The sequence below is a fragment of the Thermobia domestica genome, chromosome 11 (assembly GCF_964235325.1).
Source record: "Thermobia domestica chromosome 11, izTheDome1.hap1.1, whole genome shotgun sequence".
NCBI classification, from domain to species: domain Eukaryota; kingdom Metazoa; phylum Arthropoda; class Insecta; order Zygentoma; family Lepismatidae; genus Thermobia; species Thermobia domestica.
The window spans coordinates 63,662,769-63,689,930 of NC_137464.1; the positions used below are offsets into that span (position 1 = coordinate 63,662,769).

The 27,162-nt window shown below is 36.0% G+C and overlaps 1 protein-coding gene across 2 annotated transcripts in view; it reads right to left on the minus strand.

Moving 5' to 3' along the window:
- Positions 1–21,772, minus strand: part of LOC145664110 (WD repeat-containing protein 20) — a 60,060-nt gene extending 38,288 nt beyond the window's left edge. For both annotated transcript variants that reach the window (XM_081730468.1, XM_081730469.1), the window contains exons 1-2: positions 21,479–21,772; positions 1,631–1,813 (exon numbers count right to left, since the gene is read on the minus strand). In XM_081730468.1, coding sequence (XP_081586594.1) covers positions 1,631–1,813; positions 21,479–21,730 — 435 coding nt within the window. In that variant the 5' untranslated portion in view covers positions 21,731–21,772. The remainder of the gene's footprint in view (positions 1–1,630; positions 1,814–21,478) is intronic.
- Positions 21,773–27,162: the final 5,390 nt, after the last annotated feature.

Consider the following 27,162-nt stretch of genomic DNA (forward strand, 5'->3'; position numbering starts at 1 on the left):
GGAACTAACTCCAACCTTCGGGGCCACTGTTTTTGTTCCCAATGCTTGTAACGAGCCCGACTGTCCCATTCACAGACGAAATAAGGGAACTTGGTATATCCTGATTGTTGTTCTAGAAGCATACCCAAAATCTTCAAATCACCACACACCATCCAATTGTGATCTTCATAATGTATGGTAGTAAGAAGCATCTTTATGTTGTCATACGTTTCCTTCAGGTGCAAAGAATAGTCGACAGGTATTGAGGCATACATATTACTATTGTGCCGCAGGACTGCCTTCAGGCTTCTTTTAGATGAGTTAATAAACAGTCTCCAGTCATCTGGCGCGTACGGAATGTTCAACTGACCCATCAAACCTTGTACATCACTGCACTACACTAACAAGCCCTTTTGAGCAAAATATTCTGTGAATATCAAGTTCCTTTGTCTGTGAAATGTAACGGACGTACCGGGTGCTAACCGCAGTCTTAACCCTAGGAGCTCTACTTTGTCCTTTGTCAGTCCCAGATCACGGACTAAATCATTTAGATCTGACGGAGTGAACAGAATAGGGCCCTCATCTACGCCTACTTCAAACTAAGTATCATCCGTCTCCTGCACGGTATCTATGTCATCACTACCATCCGTATCTAATGTCTGCGAAGGCTGTGGTATAGATATATCCAAGCCATGTGGAACAGGATGAATCGCTGAGCGAATGTTGTTCGGATACTCAATAGTCTTTTTGTATTTCTTGTTGAAACCAGTGGCTTTACAAGAACAGAAGTAGCAGTCGTCGGTATGATTCTGTTGCTCCCGCCAGACCATAGGGATGCCAAATCGTAATGGCTTATTCTTTCCTGACGCCTACCGTCGTAAATCTTCTACACACACAACCTGTGGAGCCCATGATTTGTTGATGTCGCTTAGTTTCACTCCGAAATAGGCATGGTAGACCTTTTTGATGAAATCAGTATTTGTTTATTCGGTCTTTTTTTCACCACAAGGTCACCACAAATATAACAAAAACTGTTAGGAGAGTTTACACAGCCTCGGGTAGACATTCTACACTAACACGTACTCCCTTCCTCAAACAGCACAGTCACGAACAGGAAGTGCCATTTCCAAATGTGACAGTTCGTTGTGTGCCACTAGGGGCGCAACTGTTGAACAGCTGAAACCGATGCGCCGCTTCTGAGCTTCATATGGTGTTTTCAATATATATTATAATATAATTATATTGCATTGTCATCAATTGCAAATATAAGCAATTTTTGCCAAAACTGTGGGTGATACGATATTTTGAGTATCATTTCCGAATTCAGAAGGTCGAAATACACAAAGAACGCCCATAGTTTCGAAAAAAGTTTTTGTGACCTTGCAATTCTTTGCATTGTGTTATTGTTTTTCATATACAATAATTTTGCTCGCCTGATTTTAGATAATGCATTTTTTTCTTCGATATTTTGAAGTTCGGATAATTAGAATATTTTTCGTGTTTCCTTGTACTTTCACTGTACTACTTTTTATTCAAAATTCATATTTGCTTAATTCGAGTAAGTTTTAAAAATTCGATTCTACATTCTACCCAATACTGAAAGAAAAGAAAATTTTAGTTACTAGAAATAAGAAAATACATGCATACTCACCTCTTCATTATAAAGCTTACTTAATTCTTTTTTGATAGGATCTATCAACTGAATTTGACCAGTGGAGAAACCTACTAAAAGTGAAACACTATCTGCAGTGACGGTGAAAGTATTAAAATCATGACACGTTGGATTCGTTCCCTTGTACATTTTCTTGTCCACTGGCTTCGTTAAATCTGCAGCCTGAAAACAAAAAAAACCTCGTGAAGTATCAGTGTATTATAATATACAATAGAAGTTTTAGTATTTACCTAGGGAAAAATGATGTCAGACATTTTTCCTTTTACATTTAGGATAGTAATTATCTATAGGAAACAAATATTCGAAGAAAGAGAAAAAAAGTGCTTACAACTGTGTAATAAAGTATTCAGAACACGTGATAATTCAACTGTGACGTCATACAACTTCTAGGTAATAATCAACATTACGAAAGTACTAATTACTTTGAGTCACATTTTGGTAATACTAAAATACTGTATCACATTTGATAATATTTTCATTGTTCCTGTTTTTTTCCATACTACATTTGCAGTACATTTTAGTGACTGAAAAATCACAGCATTTTAAGTTTCTCCTCAAACTGTCATTTCCATTTCCAATGTTACGAATGTTTAGCATTGCTATTTCCTTTTGCAGCATCCCTCTTGCAAAATTAAATAAGGAATGTAATGGGCCCACACGCCTCTATTACGAGCAACACATAATGCTTATACGTTTAACGCAGTGGTTCACAATAAACCCTGTATACTTCACGTCTCAGCCTTCTACCAACTCCTTGGTCATACATGCATTTTTCTGACCTTTCTGCGATTCCAGATATAGCACTGAATTCTGAATTCTCTATTAATATTGATAGTAATAATAATACACTGACCGATAAAAGAAGTTAAGTACATGGTAGGAATCGTTCCATGTCGACATAATTTCGTACATGTGCACACAATTGGCGAATAAAAAAAAAATGATTAAGAGTTGCGATGATCTTGACGGTTTGAATGGCTATCACAGTCTATTAGTGTTGTCACCACAAGACCATGTTATCAAGTCTGATGTAGAAACACGATTTTGTGATAAATAAAAATTCGCAATTTCGTTATAAAAAATACGCGTAAAGCGGGATAAAATCGTGAATAAAAATTCAATGTAAGTACACTATTTTCCTTGGCAATTACAATTAGTTACCGTTTATTTCCCCTTAATTTCCACTTATCAATCACCATGATATGAACTTATGTATGACTATATCAAAACAATATTTGAGTTTTTAAAATATAACACTAAGCATCCTCACTGAATAAAAGTATCATTTAAAGAAAGAAAAAAAAAACACAGAGAGAGAACATTAATATATTTTAAAAAAATAGTGTTCACAGTTTACTTATGCAAATAACACTTAAGCATTGTTTCAATGTTTTCTGGTGTTAAATTTGTTCTTTTGTCGGTAAGTATGTCATTGTAAGAAGAGAGAGCCCTCTCCACATCAACATTCGAAACTGATATGTACACTCATGTCCAAAATGATTGTCGCATATCTATAACTGTCTTCTTGTAAGAATATAATTTGATAATGCTTTTGTAGGATACTTTTAATACTGATACTATGTGTATAAACGGGAAATGAATATTTGTGGTAAATTTCGTAGGGAAAGAATTATAAATACCAAAATTAGAATGAGTAAAACAAAATGTTGCTAAATGGACAAGAAAGTTTTATTTTCGTTTTATTGTTCTTATTTACTGCTCTTTTGACATGAAATGTGTCACATACATGTCTTTGCCGATTATACATATACTAAAAATGTAAGAAATACGGGGTAAATTCGTTATCAAATTATATTCCTACAACAACATATTTATAGACATGCAACAATAATTTTGGACAGGAGTGTACATTAATTGGAGACACTTTCCAGCGATTTCTGAATGCTCATTTAACATACCACACAACACTCTTTCCACACTATCTACTTCACCCGTAGATACCGTTTGGAGCTCGCATGTAAAATTTCAAAAATTCATAGTGGTCTGTTTTCTCAAAAATGAGAATTTTCATCACATTGCGTTGAAAAATTGTCACTTTTGAGTAAATTTCGTGGAATATCGGGACTTGTTGCAAATTTCGCTAATTCGATAGAATTTCGCGTTTAATCGCGAGCGTTATATGGCCTAACAAATGGTGAAAAAGTATGTATTTTAGGTACACACCGTTTTCGCACAAAACTGATACATTTCACGTTTTCACGTGTCACCAAAAAATCGTGTCTCTACTCATAGGGTATATAAAAAGCGTGCGCAGCGTCAGTGTTACTAAGCACTGCGTAAAACAACAGAGAATTCCCATGCTAGTGTGTAACAACATTACTAACACCTGACACATTTTGAAAAGGCCCTCATTGTGGGTTCAGATGGAGTCGGTTGGTCAAACCATGTAATAGCCTAGTAGGTATGGCATTTGGATTACAGTAGCCTGATGTTGGACTGAATAGGATCATGGGGGGAACGATACGGATCGTCGCGGTTCCGGTCGACTAAGTTTGACAACACTAAGGAAGGATCGGCGTATAGTACCTCCAAGGACGTCAAAGCCCCTTCACATGTGTGCCTGCCATCCGGGCTCAAGTAATGGATTCTTTACAACACCTTATAGCAACCTGCACTATTAGTCGGAGAGTAGCAGCAGCTGAATTGCTTAATCCAGTCTCATTCATAGACTGCCACTAACACCGTAACACATGTGGCTGTTTGAAATGGTATTATACCCAAGAAGTATGGATTGCTGACCAGTGACGTTGTACCTTCACCCATGAAACTCGGTTCGCACCATCTAGGATGGCTATAGTCTGCTTAAGGAAAGGATACGTAAGTATTACTCCTGGCATCATCATGTAGGAAGGCTCACGTATAACTTCATATCACTTCTAGTAGTGACTCGGGGAACTCTGACGGCACAACGGTACGTCACGGATATCCTGCGTCCTCATGTGTTTCCTTAAATGAGACACTTCTAGTCACAAAAACCTAGACTGCCTTCCACAGACTAAGTCCAAAAAATGACCCTAGATTCTTACGAACTCCCTTTAAGTCTGGCTCATTTTCTCTGTAATTTTGTCAGCAGGGGTGGAAACTGAACAGTAAGTTTGCAGTACGTACATGAAAATTTCGTCGTAGATAAACAATACAATACAGGGGGAAAAAAAAGTCGTTTTAAATTGCAAATTTGATACATTATTTACATTTTTAATCTAGAATGATTAAAAAACCGATGCAAGTAAGGGAAATATCATAACAAGAAACAGATTACAATGATTAACTATTTGCTTAACGCGATTTGTTAATTGTTTAACTGCAAAATCAAGTGTCCATGGAGGCAAAACTACAAAGTAATTATGAAAAACCCATTGAAATTAGATGGATAAAGTAAAAATATTACTGCTGTTCTCTGGTATAACATGTAATTCATCCGACTCATCTTTTGCGTAGGAGATTGAGAGGAAATGATCTTCGTTTCTAAAAGCGTTTGAGATGTCAAGAAACAAAGTAAAATCACATTCACTTGCGTTGTAGTCATTATAACCTATAAGAAAATCAACCAAAACCTGAATAAATCTTGCTGTAAAAGGCGAGTTACTTCTCTTTCTTTTTTAAGCTGGGTTTCTAAAACTTTTTTTTTTCTTTTTCGGGAAAACATAAAGACTTTTGTAATTTATTTTCTGTAAGTCCTTCAGCACTTAACTCTGTAATTAACATTCGAAATATAACATACAAACGAGATGAGAAAGAGCTTTAAAATTATGAATCTATAAACAATATGACGATTTGTTTCTTACTTCTATCTTTGGTGCGTGTTGACTTTGTAGTGAACAAACACTGTGACTATGGGTGTTCTCGGACACGTCTTGTTTCCTTCTCACTTTTGTCATGCCACCATTATCATCCATCTCATTATCACTGTCTTCTTTAGTCTCGGTGCACAATCGTGGGACGTTAAACTAAACAAAAATGTTCCTCTATTTTTAAATTAGAACTAAACATATTTTAAGCCGAATTTCATAGCAATTTTACCTTTTGGCAGGAAGAGAAATTTGAAATGTGAGAATAATGCTAATGCTTCATTACGTTAAAATAATCCTTACTCTTTTTAAATCAATAGTTCCCAACTGAAAAGAAAAAAAAAAAAAAAAAAAAAAAAAGAAAACAGAATTTTTCTGAAAGCATTCCTTCTTAGAATTTCGGCAGCTTACATTTATATTTATTTACGTCACTAAACGATCTCACTTGCGCCGATAAAAAAAAAAAATAAAAATAAATAAAAAATTGTGCACCTCTGCTTCTCGCTCCTTTGCTTTTCTGAGGCAGGTGATGTGATTGATTACTCGGGCTGGTGTTTAACTTCCACTTTCAGTACCGAGGCAATATGAAATGGGAAGAGGGGCCTACTTACCAAATATCAATCAATAATTGTAATGAAGCAGATGAAGTATAAAAATAAATAAATCGCTGTTTAATGTGAAAACCGATCAACTACTCGGGTTTGTATTCGCGACAAATATTCCTACCAGGAATTAAACGTGGGTCTATGTGTGCAGTTTGCACTTAGTCACTAAGCAGTTACGGTGTTCGCATGGATCTATTGTTTGATGTAGAATCTAAACAACATATATTATCCCAGAGAATCAAATCCATGACTTCCATGAAATAGACGATGAAATTTACCGTTGAACTTCTTTTCCAAGATATTGTGTCTCTAATAAACAGCCTCTTTCAGTTCTGTCCAGAATTTTGTTAGTAAGTACGGCACCGTATTTTACGGTCTATATGACGCACCTTAATTTTTAAACATTTTAAAAAATACTGTAACATTTTTGTCATTTATATTAGCAAGTGTTAGCAAGCTTGTGAATCCCAGCAACTCATGTTCGTCGCATCGGTGCACTGCTGCTGCCAGTTGAATCCAATGTTGCCAGATAGAGATAGGTTTCCCGCGGCAACGAATATATGGCCATTTTTAAGACTGGCGGGTATTTTAAATCAAACACTGGACATTTTTATATTAATTTCGAGCATAAGATGCACCTGAATTTTGAAGGCAATTTTTCAAAGAAAGAAGTGCGTCTTATACTCCATAAAATACGGTAAATAATAATAATAAAAATGACAAATCACAGGTAGTCTATAGCACAGTTCTTGAGTCTTAATTTATTTATATTCAATCTTTGAAGCCCATAACCAGTGTCTTTAAATACCAAAATTCGATGCTTGGGTTACGCGATTTACAAGCAGACAATGATTGATTTGTTGATGATAGTTTTAGCATCCCTTGCATTAGTAAGGCTATGTGAAACGTGCTACAGGCTTATGTAGGATCTAAACATGTACCACCACAGGGAATCGAGTCCTGGCTTCCCGGCTCAAAGACGCGTATTATTTAATACCTTCTGAAAATAAGTGGAATTCTCAACTTTCGTACCTGATTGAAATGGAACATGGTTGTTCTTTATAGCTTAATATCCCACGACTATGTACCGAGGCTAGGGGAGACGGTAACGATACTATCAATGATACTGATGAAACTAAGAAAGAGGATGGAAACGAGAAAACTTATGCTCACGACATCTGTTCTCCATAAAACCCAGTTGGCGTGGGTTGGGATCGAACTAGGTACCTTACGCACCTGAGGAGAGTGCTCTACTACTTTTTGATTCGAATTCAGAACATCCTCAACTAAGCAAACTTTTGCTTTCGAAAAGTGATCTCTTTGTCAAATTACTAACTGATACAATGGGATGCATGCAGTGTTTCTCCTAGGCATATCTCGAAGAGGAAGGAAATTAAAACCCTCCCGAAATTATTCAATCCCCTCCAATCAGTTCCCCGGAGCTAAGATCAATCAAACTGCGATTACATATCACTCTGGTGCAAAGCCTAAATTGATATTGATTTCCCTGAGTTCCCATGACTAGGGAAACTGTTTCCTGAAACGTGACACCGCGAAACTATCATTTATGATTAGGTTTAGAAAAAATATATTTCTTTAACGAGCCTTCACCATCCCCATAACCGTCCATGCATTCCTATTTTAAATACAATATAAGCTTACATTCTTACTGTAAATACTTATTATAGGTCAAACTTTCTGTCTTTAGAATACAATAAAACATCAGTACAGAAGGGGAGAGCTGTCCAAATTGCGGCGACACAAGCACGTTTTACTGCGGAACTGGCATCATCATCTCACGAATCGAAGTCTACCAGCCGTTTGTCTCTCTGCAGGAGATTTTGAGAAGTTTACCTAGAGTTTTGAGTAACATGAAGCTGACACCATACAATCCACTGCTTAATTATGTTCTTACACGAGGACGACTTCACTATGAGGATTGGCTACAGAGGGCCTGTGGAGACCAGATCACCTAATAGAACCCCATCTGACTTTCTCTTGGAGTCATCTCAAAAACAAAGTGTACGCTAATCCTATTGACAGTGAGCAAAATATGCGTAAAGTGATTCTTAAAACAATGTCCCGGTGAGTATGTGTAGGAGTGTACGTAAAAATGTTCCTGTGCGTCTGCAAGCCTGTACTGACTTAGGTGGTGCCAACCCCAAGTAGATAACTATGTTGAAAGTCGATTACTTATATGTGTGTGATTCCATTTTTGTAACTTAACCTAACCATTTTGAACCAATTCCTATAACCACTGCAAAATATTATACATTTCTCAATAAAAATAATAGCTATTCAAAATTGTCTAATTGAGTCTGGCCCACCCTATATCTCTTTATCTATATATCTACAACCACAAACCACTTTTCTTCTTCAGTAGCATTTGAATTTTTCATTTAATTTGTTGTTCTTTCAGAGCTTTTGGTGCTCAAGTTTCTTTAATTCTAAATGTAATTATCCTTTTACAATACTGAGCCAGTTAAGAAATTTTTATCCCCCCCCCCCCCATCAGCTTAGTGTTTGTGTTCCTAATGGCGCCGAGGCAACTGTTCATGCTACATGAGTTAATTTTTCTTCTACTCGCAATGCTACTAAGGCGGTCAACGCATTTAATGAGCTTCGCCGGGACCCTTGTCGCAATAATGAATGATTTTCCTTCAATTTGTTACAATCTGTTGTTGTTCTGGAAGATAAAGCCAGGCTCCTTGCTGCCTCATCTCCCGACGCGGGTACATGGTTGATTGCGATACCTTCTCCGCCTTTAGGCCTTCATTCTGTCAAATGAAAGCTTTCGAATTGCTGTTGCCTTACGTTTAGGTTTAGCTGTTTGTGAGCCTCATCGCTGTCCAGCTTGTGGAGATCAGGTTAACCACCGTGCCCTGTATGGCCTTTCATGCATGAAGAGCGCTGGTAGATACGCCTGACACTCCTTTGTTAATGATATAATACTACTAACCCTTAACACTGCTGGAATTCCTTCAATACGGGAACCTTTTGGTTGCTGTCGTTCGGATGAAAAGCCATCCGATGGGATGACACTGGTCACATGGATGAGAGATAAATGTTTATTGTGATACTTTACATGCGCTGATACATATGCTCATTCATGTCTCTCTATCTGAAATGAAGGCTGGAGCTGCTGCTAATCGCAAAGAAGCTGAAAAGCAAAGAAAATACAATAACCTTCTCGAAATTTTGTTTTCATTCCATTGCTATTGAAACCAATGGCGCTTGGGGTGCAAGAAGTCTTGAATTCATTAGGGAGGTAGGAAGACTTGTTTCTTGCGTTACCAGAAGTTCGTTCCACATTTTTTCTAATACAGCGCATAGCTGTTCCTATCCAACGTAGTAACGTCCCGTCGGTCCTTGGCACTTTAGCACATGGAAAGGAACTGGATGAGGTGTTTGTACTCTAATAAGAATAGTTTATATATATATATATATATTTGTCCCTGGTCAATAGTTTTCATTTTGGCATTATAATCTTATTCTTATTTCTTACAGATTATAAATTTAAAATTATATCAAAAGCAACAATTAAATTGAATATCAATAACTTAATATTATGATGTCTCTATTACCTATATTAATATGAACACACATATGCCACTTAACGTCTGAGAAAGATAGCGTTACATTATGGAAACTGTTACGAATTATTTTAATGTTAATAAATTAGTTTATATATATGTATGTATATTTTACCACCTTCTTTTTGAATCTGAATAGATAGTTTGAAGTGTTCTTCATATCTTCTGTAAGCAGCTCTAATGATATGTGAACATTGCTTAAGTAATAGAACTTTTCTGAATACTTTAATGAAACCTGACTGCATTTTCCCTGACTCTTCTGTGAAATGTAGTAAATTACCTGATTCTCAGCATACGTTAAAACGTTCCCTAACTCAGGTTAATTTCCTGGACTTAGATGGTCAGTTAGAACCCTAAAATAGCATTCTAGTGCGTTCTCATTACATTCTGAACCTCCACCCCACCCCACCCACACACACAGATAATGTCTGGAAGAAAGCCTGGCACTTTTATTTTAACAATTAACAACCAATAAACTTTTCATGTGCTCCGTGATTCTTTTTCAGGACGTTAACTTTTTTTTCTATGTTACATGGCGAGGTACGAGCTATACAAATTCGAAAATGGGGTGAAATATGTTTTTCTGTAAAGAAGATAATTTTTTACCTATAACAGCTAAGGAGCTCAATTTTGGTATATAGGTACCTTAGGTCGATACCGAGATCCAATAACAGAACCAGTCATCCAGGATCAGTCAAGATCAAAATGTCAAATTATTGACAAATTTTCTAAAATCTATAAGAAGAGACTTATACATTACAGTGACCTTAAAAAGGATACGTGTAAGCAAACGACGCAACAAACACCCATAAGTCACATTGAAGAGTAGGAAAATTATTTTTTCTCGGAGATCACTATTTGTGCTTGAAAAGGTTTTATCTAGTGTCAAATATTAATAAGTGTTTACAATAACTTAAAGACAACAAATAATTTTCAATTTAACAAATATTATATAAATTCACTAAGGAATATAAACGCATCACGCTAACAGTTGTATCGTACCACTACAAAATTTGTTGCATTATTTGGTGACAATACTGATTCATTTGGTTATCATTTAGTGAGAAAGGTATTTCGCGGCCAGCAGCTAAAAAAAGTTGCGAAAAGGACACAATATATCGCACAATCTATTGTGTTATATTGTCCTCTATGTTTGTATAAGAGCTCACTGGGTTGAGGGTCAGGTACTCCAGGTCTTGCTTTGTGATACAATTTGTGAATTAGTTGCTTCAATTTTTCGATGTGTGTGTTATCTGCCATATCATACAAGTCGATTATTCCAACTCTATCATATCGCTGATCCCAAAAACCTAAGTAAAAGTGTCCATCATCGGCATAAGGGAAGAAGATCAACTATGACTGGAGCATCCTTTCATCACAATATTGATGTATGTCACCGTACTCGAATGTCGAAACATCAGCAAAACTTCGTCGAAGACATAATAAATACTATAGGGCAGAGTGAAAACGATCGACCAATTATTCGAATGTCGGTTATCGTTTATGTATCCGCTCAACATATAACAACAAATATCGATCACAGAAGTTGACACGTCCCGGGTTGGATCCAGGAAAGGTTTTAATGGGGCTTGAATCTATAATAGGGACCTCCCCATCCTCGTTCCACGGGCGCCTAGTTTACCTTGTTTTATTCCACGAAAGTGATAATACCGAAGTCAGGGTTTCTCAACCTGGGGTGGAGACTCCTAGAGGGTTCGCGAGAGTTTCATGGAGGTCTCGAAGATAAGCTGAAGAGATAAATATAATTACAACCTAATACCGGAAAATATTTTTAAATTTTGTTCTGATAGGCATATTTTTATTTTTACACGTACTGTTAAGAACAACAAAAAATTGGTCTACTAAACATTTTCAACAAGTGCAAAGTTGTTTAAAAATCAATTTAATGAAAGAGATACGATATGAAACTAATGAGAACTGCATATTGAAATACCAGAAAAGTGAGGATACAACAAAACCTGCATATTAAAACACAATTAAAATTGAAAACTAATGAGACACTTGAGTATGGTGTGATTTCACTAGTGCGGTAATGTCCGGTTCAATCTTCGTGGCGTACATTATTAAATCCAGGGTTTGAAAAAAACCCTGGCTTTTTTTGAAAACGCCCAACCCACCTGGGCCCATATGGGTATTTTCGGGATTAATCGTTTTATTTTTTTCGAAATATTTCAATGTCTTTGGGGTAAAAGTGTTAAAATGTGATTTATATTTCAAGATTGTCATTGTCACAACTTGCAACCATTTTCTACTCACTGCTGTTTTGAAAAAATGGCCGCCATTTTGAAATTTTACATTCGATCGCCGAGAAAATCTATACAGCAAATTTAGCATATCTCGTGCTTCCACCGTCAAAATTTCAACTGAAAAGACTGAAAATTGCGCTTCGTAGCGTGAATTCTCGCTGTTTTGAAAAAATGGCCGCCATTTTGATATTTTGCGTTGGTATGCCGCCAAAATCTATACAGGAAATTTAGAGTGTCTCGTGCTTGTAATCTGAAAATTTTAATTAAAAGGCCGAAAGTTGTACCTTGTAGTGTGTGTGGTAGAGGAAGACAAACGAGCTGAGTTGATTTTGTGTTTAACGTCCCTTTCAGCAGCGAGGCTATATGAGACGAGATCTACTGATTAACATGGAATCCGAACCACATGAGCTCCCTCCGGGAAGAAAACCCGGGTCTCCCACGCCGAAGACGCGTACACTAACCGCTTAGCCATGAAGGAGCTCGGCACACAAACGAACAAATGTAGATCAAGTCATCCAGAAGCCTGACTGACGTTCGCCAAATATGAATACCAAAAAGGGTCTATTAATTTAAAACAAAGATAAAATTCATGTTATATGAAATAAATAAATGTTTCAAAATGTTTTATATGAAATTAACATCTTCCAGCGTAAATAACCTTCCTATATTTTCTCCATGAGAACACGGGACACCTCAGATCTCCCCCTCAACTTTCCAACACAATGCAATGAACTGTAGTGTGGTTATGAACAAAAGTATAATAGGCCGCGGTAGCTCAGTGGTAGAGCGTTCACCTCTGGTGCATGGGGTCCCTAGTTCGATCCCAGCTCGCGCCAAGTGAGCTTTGTGGTTGACAAACACCTTGTGCGTGGGTTTTCTCGGGATTCTTACGTTTCCTCCCACTTTCTTCATTCCGTCATTTCATTCATTTCTAATCATCACCGTCACCTTGAGCATAGCAGGCATAACCGTGAGACTAAAACTAAAAGATTTCATTTTATAATTTTTTTTCAAGAATATAATAGGTGAAAGTTCACTAAGCAGCAGCTGCTTTTCTCTCTTCGTACCCTGCAATCAATTGTACAGACTGAAGATGCCTAAAAACTTAAGATTTGTAGGAAAACAATATGCAGATTATTTAAATCAGTGGTACAATCTACCTTCAATATTCTTCGCACGTTTAGCAATATTTATTTACATGGCTGTATTTGCCAAAATTACGTTCGTCAGTTTAATCTGATGAAAAGCTGATTTTTCTCCTTGTGTCGTGTGTAATCGTCAGGACCAGATTACATTTTTCTAAGACCTGGACCAAAGCACAATTCTGTTCCCTAGCCTCTGAAAAAGATTATAATTCTTGTTAACTTATCTAATGTGTTGCTGGAAAAAAGGTCAGTCCTCTTCCCTGTGTTTGTAAATATCCATCTTTTATATATAAAAAGCCATCTTATATATATATATATTCCGGAGAGTATCCGAGTTTACATCAAGTGCAATGCAAAAAGTTGCATTGCAAATTTCGCTCGCTATCAAGTCGAACAGGGTGGTGCAATAACTTCCTCGAAACTGTTACATACAACAGCGTACCGTTCATTCACTAATTACAGGATTTCCAGCCATTTGTCAGATTTTTCCCCCACTTTTCGAATAAGCTATTGATAGCAGAAATGGAACGGAGTTAAAATACGGGACATTTCCCTGTCCCGACTAAATTTACGGGGACGCGGGACACTCGGACCCAAAAACGGGACGTATGGAAGGCTTAAGCGTAAAATAAATAGTTTTATTGTTGAAGTATTCATTTCCAATCCTTCTGCATTTAATTCGGGAATTTCCCGAGTACTTCTTTCACGGCGTGTACATCAAAACTTCCACTAGTACGGAAATTTGAACTCAGCACTTGAAATAGTAAGCGTTACATAGTCTTCGGAACCCCGAGCATTATTAAGCTTCTTAAATATGACAAGAATTTTTACGCTATTGCTGGTTTTGATTCTACAGAATACTTATTTGAAGGGCAGCAACAAATGGCTGAACTAAACTGTTATTGTTGGAAAACGAAATATTAGTTGAAGAAACTTGTGTTTTACATCAAAGGTAAGAAATAATACCAATAGTTTACTAATGCATTTATATATGTATTATTAGTACCGGCACCTACGATCTTAAACTCGTCAAACGTATGAGTGATAACGTCCCTCGGTGCCACCGAGTCGACGAGCACACTATTCACGGAAAATATTTTCTAAAGTACAAAATTGCTTATTTTACTTCAAATACGCTATAAGCATAATCCAAACATTAATTTGTTCTATAACTATCTCAAGCTAACGTAAGTTTTTTTTTTTCTTTAATTCATTTAGTGCATTCAGAACTTTATAAAGGTCGTATATTGAATGTTGTTGTCTAACTTAATGTGAAAGCATCTAATTCGCCCAAGGAAAATCTAAAATCTGATGAAAATCACTTACAATGTGATCACCTTAGTTGTACCAATAATATACTAACAAATAGGTCAAAAACCCAGGTGGGTTTTAAAGTGGGTATTTTCAGGTGGGTCCAACCCTGATCAAACCACTTAACATACTCAACAACTTTTTTAACAACTGTCCAAACTCTTTTTGACTAAAATTAGAAATCACTTTATTTTTGATCATATGACCCAAAATTAAGGAACTTGTGAAATTCAGGGAGTTAAAATTAAGCGAGTTATGAGTTTCAAAATTTTCAAACGGCCCCCAATTTGAAACAGTATGACGGATCGAATTCGATATTTGTGATATGAATGAACTGACCAAATTTGGTCTTAATCCACTTCCTTTTAGGGAAGTTACTGTATCCCTATATACAAGAAATGGATTCTACTATTATAAAAATAAATGGATATCGTGAGATCTCCACAACAGGTATATTAAAAAATCTCACACACAAACCAAATTTTATAAGGTCGCTGGCAAGAGGATGTAATACAATTGGGGTCGTGATAGGAATCAGGTTGAGAACCGCTGATCTAAGTCAATGTTTTAGAAATGTGACACACCCCACTCTCCTGTTAAAAAAATATCTTTACTCTTCACGATTCTTTCATACACCTAATTCTGTATTTTAATGTGCTACGGCTGAGAGCGAGTGAGTGAGAGAAAGAAAGAAAAGTTATAATAGCATTTAAATACCCTCCCTTCGGTGGGGAATTTTCTGTATCGAAGAGCACCCATTATCAAATTTTGTGCTTTTATGCCCTACCTCTCACTTCAAAGTTACGTTACTAATATTCGTAAAAATGATATTGCTGTTCTGTGTATATAAGATCCTTCCCATACCAAAGGTGGTTGTTCATGTGCAACGGTTTACAAGAGCACAAAGCAGTATATACTGATTGTTTTACGGGTTATTAATAAGACCGTAACATCCCTATATTAAATTTTAAATCGAAACTGGTTCAAGAGTTCTTTTGCCCTTCTACTCAGGTACCAAATTTCACAGAAGTAAATCCCAAAGTTACGCGGATTTGCATATCCAGACGCCTAAGTATGAAAACATTTACGCTCACTCCAACCTTACTCATTTCATAAATTCAATCTGTCTTACGTATGTTATTAAGACGTAAAATCAAATGTGATTTATTCGAAAAAACAATTTTATACATTGCAAGAGCTGTGACATCCAAATACTCACTGAGAACTCATAGTCGTATCGGAATAAACAAAAGCGAGTATGGAACAGTAAACTGCTTTCACAAACGTCAGAAGGCCTGCAAAGGGATATGAAATGGTCGAAGTGATTTGGGTCGATACTCTTATCAATCACTTGTTTGCTGGTTCAAACCCAATAGGAAGTTTTTTTTTTAAGTGTCTTCCTATTTTCATCCGGAGGCTGAAAATACGAAAATATTTCTTTGAGTAATTCATTAGAAACTTCTTTTGTTTCAAATTCGATTAGAACGGAAATTATATGAATTGCAAATCTGAAATCTATAGCTGAAAAAAATATGAAGTATACTCACTACTCCATTATTATCCTCTGATTTGTAAGGAAAACTATTTACAAACAGTAATAATTTCAGAAAACTATCCTCGGGGAGATTTTCAATATTCGGGTGGAGGGCAAACATTGGTAGTCCACACTGAGCACGATCGAATATAAGGTCTTGAAGGCGGAAATTTATAGGTTCCATTTCATCATCTGCTTCTTGGCACTGAAGAAAACCCCTCTAAGTGACTGGGATTGAACTAGGACCGATCGTTATGAAGTTAGCACAATTATTATCAAATTCTAGAGTTTGAGTCAACAGCTTGCTGTCATCCGTGAAGAAGATAAGATGACAAGAATGGGTTATAACCATGAAAATAAAGGCACAGAAGTTGCAACGGACCACACATATTACAAGGAAAAGCAATGGTCGATAATCTGAAACAATTATTAAATGCACATCAAGAGATAAGAAATAACCTAGGAAACGTCCCCATACAAGTTATGAAATCAAAAAACCTGAAGAGATAACTGGAAATGAATTACTCGATATTTATTCACAGTGGTGGAAGAAGAAAGTTGGAAAGCCCTTCAACTGCGGGCTGATAACAGCTGTTATACAAAGTATTCGAAAAATGTTGTTCTCACCTGAGCGCCATGGTAGCCTAACAAAAATTCAATTTGGTAATAGACCTATATGTTTTGGCTTTAAATTAAGTAGGAACCAGACTTATTTCCAGTCGCCATGGCGACGTGGTACTCAAGACTTTACGCAGCCTGGATAAACATATTACTTCATGATACATACTTGATATAAGTATCCCGCAAAAAAGCACTCAATTATTAAAATTACTTCAAAAATATTACGTTATATACCTTTAAAACACCAGTCTTTGATCTTGACTATAAACCAAACCATTAACGAACACGTAGTTGTGCAAACAGAGATTATCCAGACCAAATTTATTTACTTCTATTTAACTCGACTCATAATGCTTTCAAAGCTCACACTCTGTTAACGTCATTACACTAAACCGTACACACTAACAAGAGGCTAGGGTACATATAGGCATTAGTAGTTGTTTGTAGAGTAGGAACTGATTTTTTTTTTAATTTTTTTTTTTTTTTTTTAGTTTAACGTCCCACGAATATGCTCCGAAGCTATGCAAAACTGGGATGATGATGACCAGGGTGGAAAAAAATCAATTTTTTAAAAATAATTTTTGTTGATGTTTTGACTTGAATTTATTTTTTAAAATTTAAATCAACTCTTTCTCCTGGTATAATACAAGTCGCTAACTGAAGAAGAACATTAAAAATTAGAATAAAATGTTAATCATGCCATTTAAATGAAAGCATTGGGGTTCAATTTTGAATTAATCCCCAATCGTTAACCTATTTCAATCCCAAACAATGTTTCTTACGCAGCCAAGTTTAGCAGCATGATCAACATGACACTCTCTTTTTTATATATACATAAGTTATTGATATTTGGCAGGGGCATACTTTAAAAAAAATCAAAACTAGCTTGCGGCACGAAATACATATAAAATATACGAATTTCGCCTAAAGTTAAAAAAAAAAAGACTTTATAAGTTTCGGACCCCTCTAAATATGCCCCTATTATCTGGGAATAAACAGACGCGCACACAAAAGAATATTCGTCCTTAATGCCCACGGTCATTTCTCCGCTGGAATAGTTAAGGATTTAAAAACTCAAGTTACGAACAGAAGAAAGCAGGATTCCCCCGTTACCCGTTCAAAACGAGATTTTCCCTAATCATCCTCTGCATGACACTAGTTTTCATATTGTGCTGTACATACATTTGAGTCCCATTGTATTATGATTATTATCTTCCATAATCGAAATTACAGAAGAAAAGAGATTTTACTTATTTTCACTTAAAATTAACTTAGTCCGAAATTTGATCTAAATCAACGATTTTTATTTTAAAAATCAAGTGATTGAAATCAATCCACCCTGATGATGAAAATGAACAAAATGGAGGACTGAAGAAACGAGGAGGAAACAACATCGAGAAAATCATGCACATTGTGTCTGCCCACCATAAAGTCAACTTGACGAGAGGTGGTATTAAGTCAGAGACTACGCACACCAGATATAAGCGTTCTACCCACTAAGTTACAACACCTCAGTATTTTATTTATGTTTTCGCATGTTCATTACAGCTATTTTGAAATGGGAAGCAACATGAGCAGCAGACAATGGTACGCGATATTTGGCACAGGGTTGTCGGATTACGGATTCTCCTTTCCCTTCTCGCTATTTCTCCACTTAATGTTATAGCAAATTAAGTATTCATAGTAACAAAAATGTTATTCCAATAAAATCCACAATATTTACTGTTCACGCTGGAAATATAAATAAGAACCAAATTGTCTTTTAATTTATTCCATTACAAATGTTAACAGCTCGTCGTCCGTTTCATCCTGCTATCAATATCGTCTACGATAATTTGTGTTTTGTCACTGTTAGCCTGAGATTTAAATTTATTATAACAGATTAGAAATTTTGTTAATCACATTTAATCAAATTTCATTAACTCTTCTCTTGTAATAATTTTTATAATTGGTGCAAAAGATAATCTCCAATCTTCCTGTTACGAGCTTAGTATTTTCATTGGTTCAGAAAGGCATTCTCCCTGAGAATTTCCTTACTTCAACATTGATAAATCACACAAACGAAATGAATTCTAAAGTCTGTCTTTTTATAGTTTTGGAAATTAAGGTTTTGCTTTTCTTCCTCTTAAATTTTTGCAAAATTTTTCTAACTACAAATAATCCCTGGAACCACTTAAAAAACTGAAAACTATTTTTCAAACATACATTTTATAGCTTACAAAAGCAGTGCGAATTTTATTTACTAAGAAATAATTCGAGGTACAGTCATACGACAAACGAAGAAGCCTTGTTCCCACCCAATCGTATCAGCTCTCCGCGTCTCGAAGCAATCAAGTTTGATTTGAGTGCTTTTATTTATGATGCCATTCAGATCCCTGTGCGTTTGTTCAACAGTAATGGGCTCATATTTTGAGTTGAGTTGAACTGATTTTAACCCCCGTTTCAGGAGCTAGGCTATATGAGACGGGACCTACTGATTTTCACGATTGTTTTATACGGAAACGTCTGTCTCGACAAAAAATTTACACGGGAACATGTGGTTTCAACGTATGTGTTAATAATTCATTTTTCTACCTGATAAAGACAGTAATTAATATAGTTATACAATATTTCTACGTAGAGCGTCTGGTATTGACAACATTCATGGTGGTGACAATAGCTACCGCCTGCCACAAACTGACTACACTGTGTAACTGTGATTGCAGAAAGCAGATAGCCCACTCAAGACCATGTACATTATCAGGTAAACTTTTTGTGATGTCCCTCCGCTTGTACTAAACAGGAGAAAGGAGCTAAGAAATGGTGATTTGGAGTTCTCATGTGATCTTTAGGTGTGTAACCTTAGGAGTAAAGTTATGTTTAATACGTGAAATTATATGTAAAAGTTGGTACTACTTGCAAGACGCGGAAGGTTTCGACATCAGGACCATGGTCGTCGTATAGCATAGCGAATCGATGCTTTTAGTGGCCACCTAGCACAAGGTGGTTCGTGTTTTATGCACTAGTTTTTATGCCTTACATCCACACTGTATATCGAACAATAAACACTACCAAGTGAGCCAAGGTCACAACTTAGAATTTTGGAGGAGAAACTTTTTTTAAAATTATTTTTATATGGTTCGTTGATACAGCAGTAATGCCCTGCATTGAATTATACAAGGATACTGAAGAGGAACTATTGAATTTCTGTGAGGTCCAGAGATTAGTGAATTTGAGAACACAGTACAGAAATCGTGGGAAGTGAAAATCAACCAGCGTACAGAAACTTGTCGTTTCGTAAAGGTAACTTAACCTAACAATTTTTAATATTGTAAGTGCTTTTTTGTAGGTTTGAAACTGCAGGGGCACCTCTTAAATAAGCTAAGTCAACTTGAAAAGCGCTATAAGTGTGGTCAAATAAGAGGATTGGGCCTATGTTTAGCAGAAGGGGTCCAGGTCTTTTCTCTAAAAATTGTTACAGTTTTGGTAATTTCTGTTCACATCCGGTTAGTTTAGAGTAGGTTATGTTAGTTTAGGGCTAGCTTAGGTTAGTTTAGTATAGTTTAGGTTAGGTTAGTGTATGTTAAATTAATGTAGGTGTTCCGCATTATTTTCCAAAAAATGATAGAATCTCGCTTCTTTCTATAATATTAGGTAAGTTTAGGTTAATTCAGGTTAGCCTAGGTTAGATTTGGTTACGTTATGTTACGTCTAAGTACTTGCATCATTCATTTCTTCTGTAAATTTTGTGTTTTTTACGTGCTTCTGGACCCCTTGTACTAAACATACTCCGAGGATTGTTCTCTAACTCACTGGGCATGGGTAGCGTTCGAGTTGGAGTAAGTGGAGGCAGGTGAGTATCACAAACGACAGGAATTCGTAGGTGCAGAGACGAACGTTATTCTGTATGCAGTAATTTACAGTAACTTTGATGAAGTTACATTTGTTCCATTACAGTGCTTCACGTGTTTAAGTTCTCTTGTACTGGATACATTGTTGTTTGTTAATACATACAACCTTTTTCGCGTACACTTTAAATTGATTTCTGCGTTGACATCTCATACAACTCTTTTCTAAGATCCCCAGTGTTACTTACTTCACAAAATACAGCTGAGCGAGCGAAGGGGGCTAGAGGGCGCAGGGCTCGGTTTCGAATTTGTTCCTATGAATGTTCTGTTCAAAGTGCACTTTTGTCCAATTTTATTCGTAGGAATTTTCAGTTTTCACTCATGTAGCCCCTTCATATTAACCGATTATTTACGCAATAACAATATTCCTTTGTAATTAACCTTTGATCATTTCAAAGGACACTGCGATTCACTACTGACTACATCCCTGTTTGCACTTCTGAACGAAACAGCATAATGCTACGATAAATAATCGATCTCACGATTTGTTAATTTCAACTAAAAACCGAAATGGACTCAGCGTGAATCTACCAAAGGTATGGCTTCACTGCACCTTCATACAGATGCACCTATGCCTCAAGCAATATCATTTGACATTAGTACTAAACAAATACCTGGCTTTCTGTTGTGACCAAACCAAAATTGAATCTGACATGTGACCCCTCCCCATTCTTTCACAATAGAACTGCTTTGGCAATTAAAGAGAATAGCCCTGTGTAACTTCTCTTTTTCAATTTTTTAATATAAACCAGGCTGGATGCAATAGTTGCAAGAAAAAAGGGAACGAATTGTCAATTGTATTTTCTCGTTATAGTGTAAACGAAATCGGTAACTGTATGTGTTTTTACAAATACAGCATCTATATTAAGGCCTACAAGTCACTATGTCCATTGCATGTTCTATTCAAATCTAGGCACAGAACTAGGTTACGGTAGCTCCAACAAACCTAGACTGCCAGATATATAATGTTTATCATAGACTGCTCTATAGACCAAAACAAAAATTAATGCAATTTAATCATACGGCATGAATATACACTAATTGTTTCACCTTACCTTCTTTACTCCCTTGTAAACGTAAACATAGAGTTCCCTGCCAAAATTGAAACATATTCTGTCGCCATTACCACTAGGATCCGGCAAAGTAACAAACGATACTCTTACTGACGTACTTCCTTGAGTGTTTGTATATCCAACCCTGTTGGGTCGCGAATATTCGGAGAGAGTCATTAGTCTATAAGTTCCTTCTCTTGTAATGAACTGTGTTTTTAATTCGTCCTTTCCCCCTCCATCCACCTGCACCGCCATTTTACTTCGACACTGTTAAGGTCCAAATTCCCGTATGATCACAACATATGCGCACGCAGGAACGGAACCGGAAATCACCAGTTAAAAATGACTCTCGAAATGCAACACACTTCCAACCAATCTGCATGTACTACCATGAGCAAAATAAATGACGCGTCTCTTTATTCTGAAGTTTTTTGAAAATATCTCCGTTTTCTTTATATGTTCGAAATTTCGGAAGGTTTCCCCAGCAGGACAGGTTAATAACAAACCCGTTTTTAATATTTGTGTTAGATATTAGCTTAAAATAAATAAATTAGAAGCAAAAGACATTAAATCGACAGAAATCTCGAGAATTACCAACTCTGCTAAAGTGGGAAATTTTCAAGAACACAAGGGAATTCTGCATTTCAACACGAAGCAGCGACATCTATGTCATTGAGAGAAATGTGGATTAAATCTACAAACTAAACTTTTAACGAATATTTCTAGTATGTCTTATTATATGCATTATCTGCAAACTCCAAATATATGAATATATGCTAAGTATTAACATAAAGATAGAGCAAATAGTGGAAATTATCTATGGAAAAGGACGAATTGGTAGGGCGATCGTAATGAAATATCATCTTTACCAGAACAGGCTCAGTTCACTTAAAAAAACAAATAGCTCAGTTAGTTAAAGAGACGAGTCTGTATGCTGAAGGTAGCGGGTTCGATCCCATAGAAGTGCCGTTGTCATTTTTATCACTACACTACGGTTATTTTATTTATTTTTTTATGTGGGAAAGAATCAAATTGTAACATATGTGTAAAACTCATGACGATACCAAAAAAAGAAAAAATACCGTTGTCGCACTTGCATTAGCGTCCCTAATTTTGTTTGCAAACAGTTTCGTAACTATTTCCCCTGTGCTCACTGCTCACCATATGCTCGCTGGCGCATAACGAATGTTTCCCAGTAAATGTTAATTCTAATTTGGAGAATTTTATAAAGTTTCACAATATTTCTCACTAGATAATCTTCTATCTACGTGTTTGGATATTTTGATAACAGATTTCCCTATTAAATGTTTAATTTTCCCTAGATGTTTAATTACGGAAAAGTTTTACAATGTATTTGTATTGAATTGAAATTGTTTTGAATTTACTACATAAGGTAAGTAGACCGAAGGAGGAGAACTCAAGTAATTGATATTCTACGTAAAAGCAACCTATTGTAGAATGATGATGCTTCTTACCTTCAGCACATAATCTTTACGTTAGAGAGTCAGAGAGAGAAAAATCCTGGTTTTTCCTCCTCTATGACCACCCATCTTAAACCTCTACATATCATTGTTCGTCTCACAAAATTTCGGTGCTCCAAAAACATTCATATAATAATAATAATAATAATAATAATAATAATAATAATAATAATAATAATAATAATAATAATAATAATAACAATAATAATAATAATAATAATAATAATAATAATAATAATAATAATAATAATAATAATAAAAATAATAATAATCCTGAATATGCCATCCTTACATAATGTAAGGATATCTTAGTTTCCTAGTTTAAATCTTAAATATTTTAGTTTAAAATGCTTTCTTTAGTACTTATTTGAGCAACCATGTAGGAGGGGGTACGACTTTTTATTTTGCCCCTCTCATTTCAGTACCCTTCCAACAGAAAGTAATTTTTGATAAGCAGGACAGACAAAATGAATAAGAAATATATTTACAGCATCCTCTCCCCTTTCATGATTGGAATGTCACGTAATATTTTTTATTCTACGAAAGATGGCCCTGTGCGGTTAGGGGTAGGTAACTAAAGAAATACCTAATATATAGCGCCCCTTGATTGTAATATTACCGCTTCTTTATTTGTACGAGGGAAACCCAACAAGGTGATAAAAAGAATAGGAAAAATGTCTATGGAATCCAGTGGCGGATTCAGCACAAACTTCTGGGGGGGGGGTGAAATATTCTTTTGATGATGTGAAGCTGTCACAAATTACCACTTAACTAAACTAAACAATAGTGGGGCGAACAGGAACCCAGTCAGTTTAAATTGATGTAAAAGTTTAATTTTTGGCTTCATATTAAAGTTTTGGTTTCAAATGAGAATTTCAGTCCAAGTGGTCAATGACCAAATCTCGTGGGGCTCTTCAGTGTAGGCTAATACGGCCCCCTTATGAGAAAAGGCAAAATTATTAACATGTTTATAACTTTCGAATTTTTCGTCTATTTTAAAGAAATATTTTGCTTCGTATTAAAGTGTTGGTTCCAAATGACAAATTCAGTCCGAGTGGACAATGATCAAATCTCCGGGGGGGTCTTCAGTATAGGGGGCTACGGCTCCCTTATTGGAAAAGGCAAAAATATGAAAATGCTTATAACTTCCGAATTTTCCGTCTATTTTAAAGAAATTATTGGCTCCATATTAAAGTCTTGGCTTCAAATGACAATTTCAATCCGTGTGGACAATGATTAAATCTCGGAGGGCTCTTCGGTGTAGGGGTTTCGCCTTCTTTATGGGACAAGATTCACGTAGTTGATATTGCAAAATTGTTTTGTATATATAAGTGGAAACTTGCACCATTTGGTTAATTTTACCTCTTATGTTTTGCAGATTCATATTCCAAGCAATAGTTACTTCGCAGAGCTAAAAGAAGGCACTTACTAGTTTCATTAAAATGAAATGTCTTTTATGAGAGGAGCAGACGAACGAACAGGCTCCCAAACGTTGGTTGTGTCGTACGGTTGAAACTCGTTAAGCTCGCTTCAATTATTATTATTATTATTATTATTATTATTATTATTATTATTATTATTATTATTATTATTAATAATAATAATAATAATAAAGCATTGCAGGGATCTTTGGTGCAGGGGGTCCGTGGCTCGATTCCACTTCGTGCCAAGTGAAATTTGAGGTGGACAAATACCATGTGCATGGGTATGTGTTTTCTTGAGATTTTCCATTTTCCTCCCACTTTCTTCATTTCATCATTTCATTCATCATCATTCTCCCTTAGCGTAGGTGCATAATCGTCCAACGTTAAACTAGATATTGCAATTTCAATAATAATAATAATAAAAATTAATTCAACTGAAAGGACTGTAATTTATGTGGACAGCAATTATCATAAATATGCAACCATTATAAAAACAATGCTTTGAGTAGAAAGATAACACTGGTCTACATCAATTTTGCTGACTGAAGGCTACCAGCTGTTCTTTAATAATTCGAGTGTGCTAAATCCAAAAATGAAATCCGTTTTTTTCTATCACGTCAGGTATTTTCACAAAATGAGATTTTATCTAATATTTCATGTATGCTTTAGAACCATTAATCGTAACGTAGTTCTACCAAATATCACAAGATGGCAACATACACTGTTATGTTTAATTTTATTTTTACGAGTTATTATGTAAGAATTAAAGAATATATTAAATAAAGTATAGGTAATTCAAAATCATATTCAATTAAAATTGAAGAAGATATTACGTATGTAAAGGGTTGAAATAAGGGAGCACTCGCAGCTGAATTTTTATGCAGGGTGACGAATTACGCTGCACTCTTTGTTTATGGAAAACACGGCGAGTTAATAGATTGCGAAAGGTGTGCTAGACTTTGTGGAAGTTTCGCGAACATTCACTGATCTGGTTATTTCTAGTATTGGTGCCCTGTATTGGTGTAGAGATATCTACAGGATTACAACTACTATACCGAAACAACGAACAAATATTTCGGAATTTATTCGGAAAGTGTATCATGCATATTTCGGAATTTAATTGGACGACCAAGATAAACCATGGGCATCACATAAAGTATGCAGGACCTGTGTAGAAAATCTCAGACAATGGAGCAAGGGTCGAAGAACAAGCCTTAGTTTTGGAATCCCAATGGTGTGGCGAGAGAAGCAAAATCATGAAAATGACTGCTATTTCTATATGGTAAATGTATCTGGTATGAGCAGGAAATCTAAACATACTATTCAGTATCATGATCTTTACTCTGCTAGAAGACCTGTTCCTCACAGAAATGAAATTCCTATCCCTACATGCAGCACGTTTGCAAGTTCCAGTGATGATGACGATTGCTCTGTCAACACAAATACAGAACGTAGTGAAGAGGACTTCGTGGTGTCTGATGAATGCAATTCATGCAAACCCTTCACTCAATCACAATTAAATGATTTAATTCGCGACCTTGCTCCACCAAAAGCATCAGCAGAATTGCTGGGTTCAAGACTAAAACAAAGGAATATGTTGCACCAGGAACAACTATCGTATATCGGAACAGAGAGAAGTATCTATTTCAATATTTTCAAAAAGATGAAGAACTTGTGTATTGTACAGATGTAAAAAGAGTAATTGAAGCTATGGGATGTGACTATGATGCGAAAGAATGGAGGCTCTTTATTGACTCTTCGAAGAAGTGTTCAAAGTGTGTATTGCTGCATAATGGCAATAAGTTGGCATCCATTCCTCTTGGTCACTTCACACATTTGAAGGAAAGCTACTAAACATTGAAAATGCTCCTTGAGAAGAAAAATTATGAGAATGATAGATGGCTTGTGTGTGGGGACCTCAAGGTAACTTGAATGTTACTGGGCCAACAAGCAGGTTTTACGAAATATCCTTGCTTTATTTATTTATGGGACAGCCGTGTAAGAAATGAACACTCGGTACGAAGATTGTGGCCTGCCAGAGTAGGTTTTGAAATGGGAGTGAAAAACATCCAGAACGAACCGCTTGTTGACCCTAAGACAGTGTTACTCCTTCCACTACATATAAAGCTGGGATTAATGAAACAGTATGTAAAAGCTTTGAATCAGGATGGTGCTTACTTCAAATACATTTGCTCGAAATTTCCTGCATTGACACAAGAGAAAGCTGGTATTTTTGACGGCCCCCAGATAAGGTTGCTAATGAAAGATAAAGAGTTCTTACAAACCATGAACCACACAGAAAGAGATGCATGGGATGCTTTTTGGCCGTTGTTACAAACTTTCTTGGAAATTTTAAAGCGGACGACTACGAATAACTTGTTGACAATTTGTTGGTCACATTTCAGAAGTTTGAAGTCAATATGGTGTATAAAGCTTCACTTCCTATTCAGCCATCTAGACTATTTTTCTTCCAATCTTGGTGCCCTTAGTGAAGTACAGGGTGAACGATTTCACCAGGGTATCAAAACAATGGAGAACCGGTACCAGGGAAGGTGGAACGAAAACAAGATGGCGGACTATTGCTGGTTGTTGCAGCGTTACGTTCCGGAGGCCACTTACTCCAGAAATCAAAGAAACGAAGATTTTTGCCTAAGTAGGTAAGCACGTTGTTATTTTGTTGTGTGCATTTATCAGCTTGAGGTCGTAAAGGAAATTAAAAAAATGTATTGGATTTGTTTAACTTTCTATCAAGTCTAAATTTATTACTGACAAATAAGTTCGT